The sequence below is a fragment of the Gekko japonicus genome, unplaced genomic scaffold, assembly GCF_001447785.1.
Source record: "Gekko japonicus isolate JY-2015 unplaced genomic scaffold, Gekko_japonicus_V1.1 scaffold1665, whole genome shotgun sequence".
Lineage (NCBI taxonomy): Eukaryota > Metazoa > Chordata > Lepidosauria > Squamata > Gekkonidae > Gekko > Gekko japonicus.
In genome coordinates this window covers 311725-316384 of record NW_015176502.1, presented here as the reverse complement: position 1 = coordinate 316384, position 4660 = coordinate 311725, and the positions used below count along the sequence as shown (strand labels likewise).

General features: G+C 43.6%; 1 protein-coding gene across 1 annotated transcript in view; it reads left to right on the top strand.

Annotated features, from left to right (window-relative positions):
- Positions 1–4660, top strand: part of ACBD6 (acyl-CoA binding domain containing 6) — a 184234-nt gene that overhangs the window by 23389 nt on the left and 156185 nt on the right. The window contains exons 3-4 of the mRNA XM_015427323.1: positions 2535–2599; positions 4491–4587. Coding sequence (XP_015282809.1) covers positions 2535–2599; positions 4491–4587 — 162 coding nt within the window. The remainder of the gene's footprint in view (positions 1–2534; positions 2600–4490; positions 4588–4660) is intronic.

The window sequence follows — 4660 nt, the reverse complement described above, 5'->3', positions numbered from 1 at the left end:
GAACTGGCAGAGACTGATGAAGAGAGAGATCTTGGAGTTGTAGCAGATAACTCACTGAAAATGTCGAGACAGTGTGTGACTGCAATAAAGAAGGCCAATGCTATGCTGGGGATTATTAGGAAGGGTATTGAAAACAGATCAGCCAATATCATAATGCCCCTATATAAATCAGTGGTGAGACCTCATTTGGAATACTGTGTGCAGTTCTGGTCACCACACCTTAAAAAGGATATTATAGCTTTGGAAAAAGTGCAGAAAAGGGCAACTCGAATGATAAAAGGGTTGGAACACTTTCCCTATGAGGGTGCTTAGGGCTCTTTAGCTTTGAGAAAAGACGACTGAGGGGTGACATGATTGAGGTTTACAAGATTATGCATGGGAAAGAGCAGGTAGAGAAAGAGGTACTTTTCTCCCTTTCTCACAATACAAGAACTCGTGGGCACTCCATGAAATTGCTGAGCGGTCGGGTTAGAATGGATAAAAGGAAGTACTTCTTCACCCAAAGAGTGATTATCTCTTTAGCTTGGAGAAATGACGACTGAGGGGTGACATGATTGAGGTTTATAAGATTATGCATGGGAAAGAGCAGGTAGAGAAAGAGGTACTTTTCTCCCTTTCTCACAATACAAGAACTCGTGGGCACTCCATGAAACTGCAGAGCGGTCGGGTTAGAACGGATAAAAGGAAGTACTTCTTCACCCAAAGAGTGATTAACACATGGAATTCACTGCCACAGGAGGTGGTGGCGGCTACAAGCATGGACGGCTTCAAAAGGGAATTAGATAGGCATATGGAGCAGAGGTCCATCAGTGGCTATTAGCCACAAGGTATAGATAGGGGCTCTGGAGCAAGTGATGCTCTGTCTTCTTGGTGCTTGGGGGGGCCAACAGTGGGAGGGCTTCTAATGTCCTGGCCCCACTGGTGGATCTCCTGATGGCACTTGGTATTTTGGCCACTGTGTGACAGAGTGTTGGACTAGATGGGCCTTTGGCCTGATACAACATTGGCGTCTCTTATGTTCTTATGGGGAAGGGAGAAAGAAGGAAGGGTGCCAATGAGGTAACCATTGCTGCCCTCAGCCAAAAGCCTGGCGGGACATCTCCACTTTTACAGGCCCTGCAGAACTGCATGAGATCCCACAGCAGGGCCCTGATGTGTCATTTGGCAAAGAGTTCCACCAGGTTGGGGCCAGGACCGAGAAGGCCCTGGCCCTGCTTGAGGACGCTTTTTCTTGTGCTACTTTTCTTTCAGTGTCGGCTATAGCTGATACTCCAAGTGAAAGGTCTGTAAACCAAAACAGCTTTCCCATTTGCTTGGCATCATCCTTAACAAGCGCAAATTGAGCCTTAGTGTTCAGAGGCAGTACACTGCTGCGTGCTGAAGGCCAGGAAGAAGCCCCAGCTTGAGCTTCTAGAGGCATCTGGCTGGAGCCAGAGTGATGGACTGAGTGGTATTTGATCTGATCCAGGCAGGCAAGCCTTACCTTCTCAGGTTGCGACACAATTAACTTGAAGAAGTGAGCAGTGACTCACGAAAGCTCACACCCTAAGACAGTGATGGCGAACCTTTTAGAGACTGAGTGGCCAAACTGCGACCCAAAACGCACTTATTTATTGCAAAGTGCCAACATGGCAATTTAACCTGAATACTGAGGTTTTACTTTAGAAAAAACAACTCATACATTAACTTAAAATGATCCAAACAAAGTAAGGAAAGCAATCCCAAATGCTTTCATTTACTTAAAATTATTTGGCAGAGAATTTGACACTTTAATGATGGTCTGGGCCTGGCTGGGGCGATGGCACGCGTGCCCACAGAGAGGGCTCTGAGTGCCACCTCTGGCACCCGTGCCATAGGTTCGCCACCACTGCCCTAAGAGGTTTACAAAATTATGCATGGGATAGAGCAGGTAGAGAAAGAAGTCCTTTTCTCCCTTTCTCACAATACAAGAACTCCTTGTGGGCACTCAATGAAATTAATGAGCAGTCGGGTTAGAACAGATAAAAGGAAGTCCTTCTTCACCCAAAGAGAAATTGACATGTAGAGTTCACTGCTTTAAGAAGTGGTGGTGTCTGCAAGCATAGCCATCTTCAAGAGGGGATTCGATAAACATGGAGCAGAGGTCCATCAGTGACTATTAGCCACAAGGTATGGATGGAACACTATGTCTAGGGCAGTGATGCTCTGTATTTTTGGTGCCTGGGGGGCAACAGTGGGAGGGCTTTTGGAGTTCTGCCCCTGCTGCTGGACCTCCTGATAGCACCTGGATTTTGGCTACTGTGTGACGCAGAGTGTTGGACTGATTCAACAGGGCTTCTGTTATGTTCTTATACACTGCTGCAAGTTTTGTCAGTCTTTAAGGTGCCACTGGACTCTTGCTCTTTTCTACTGCTACAGACAACATGACTACCCATTAAAACCTGAAGGCACATTTATTTTGTAGCCAATTCAATTCACATCAGCAAATTCAGAAAAGCGGCATACCTTTTCTTTGGATTTAATTCTAAGGTTGTTTCCCACTTTTTCTTCCTCAGGTAAAATGCGGTAGCTGCAACACCCCTAAACCTGGATTTTTTGACTTTGAAGGAAAACAGAAATGGTAAGTAGAAAACCTAGTAACTCCCAGTTATTATTGAACCACCACCACCCCCGCCCGATTATTTTGTCTTTTCTTTAGAAGATGTGAACATTAGCCTCTTTCGTATCCATTATTGAAGGAATCAGGGCGAATTTATACAGCCATATCTTGGGTTTCTCCATGCCTCGATGCTATTTGTTCTATCACAGTGGATAGAAAGTAATAGTGGTCCGGTGGTCATCGAAGCATTCCACTATGGACTGAGCTTTTGTTTAATACTCTGCTGGAAATATTAAATGTTTTAAGGTGGCCTAGCATACAGCTGATGCTCTGGTCATTACATTGGAATGTCAGTTACTTAACCGTTGTCAAATAGTATCATATTTCATGAAGATGGGAATATTCTTGTATAGGTGACCATCTGTCTTTTTAATTTCATCAGGATGTCATCTGGTAGCAAGGCAGGGGTGAGGTCTACTTTCTCCTTAGCTGTGCAGGAGTTGATGGATACTGTTTTTCATTTAGAAGCAGACACCTCCTGTCCTGCGCTATAAATCAGAACAGCATTTATAAAGTGATTTTTATCATTCCTATGTCTACGTTAATTGTAGAACTCACTTTAAAGTTAAACATATTTTTTAATTTCTTTGGGAGTGTGGATGAAAGCCAAATAAGAATTGTTGCATCTCTCGAATATTGTTTTCTTACTTTTGCCCTTACCGTAAGGGTTAGTTGTTTATAACTGATTAGAATAAAATTTAATTTGTATACTAGCAACAGTAACATTTTAAATTAGTGTTACTTTATCTTGGTTGCAGCTACAATATGGCCATACTTTAGGTGTGCTATGGGACCAGTTGATTCCCCACCAGGGTGCTTAGGTAATAATTAGCCAGTTTGGTGTAGTAGTTAGGAGCACGGACTCTAATCTGGGAGAACCGGGTTTGAGTCCCTACTCCTCCACATGCAGCTCCCGGTGTGACCTTGGGTAAGTCACAAGTTCTTTCAGAACTGTTCTCTCAGGAGCAGTTCCCGAAGGAGCTCTCTCAGCCCCACCTACCTCCCAGGGTGTCTGTTGTGGGGAGGGGAAGGAAAAGGAGACTGTGAGCCACTCTGAGACTCCGTTGGGTAGTGAAGGGCAGGGTATAAATCCAGTCTCTTCTAATTTTGCCACCACTGTTTCCATCCAGAGTGAGAGAAAAGCTCACTGTAAGTGTCTTAAAAGGCCCAAATCCGCGGCTATTCTCTGTGGAACTGCTAAACTGCTTTTGAAACTCCACAGAGTTTAAAGAGTAGTTTAGAAGGGAAGCTGCCAAAAATGGTGCCTGCATGTGCTGTTTTTGTATCGCTGACTTCTGCATGACAACCCTGTATGCCCAGGGCAGGTTAGAGTATCAGTGATAAGAAGCTGCTGACAGGCAGGTATTTAAAAATAATGGTGCTGATTCATTTTTTTAATTGGCCCTGTGTCATTAGAAAACAGATTTAAATAGAACTTTTCGTGATTTTTGCCCTGAGGTTAACTGGGTCAAATAATGATGCAGGGACAGAAAGGGCAAAAAACTGAACCTTAACACTAAAATTCAGAACCTAACAAAGGTTAGTAAAATGTGAAAAAGAGGGCCAATATATATATTTGATGTGAATGGGCCCTTATATATGTTTTAAATTTGTACTTAATAAATACATGTAGCTTTACATTTAGTTTTTAATATTGGCCCTCTTTTTCACATTTTACTAACCTTTGTTAGTTTCAAATAATGATGCACAATTGTGTGTAGGAACTGATTGTGGATATGGAACGAATTATGAGAGTCTAATTCAGGATGCGGAATGAGAGGGAGGAAATCTGGAGTTAGTTGTTGAACGTCTGCTGAATGTTGGTTTCTTTTCCTTTCCACGTGTGTTCCAGGGAAGCTTGGAAAGCACTGGGTGATACAAGTCCTGAGCAGGCGATGCGAGAGTATATTGCCACAGTGAAGAAACTGGACCCCACTTGGAATCCACAGGTACACTTAATTAGCGCCACAATTCCTTGTTGAGGACAGTAAACGGAATGCAGCCTGCCAGCCATGCATCCCT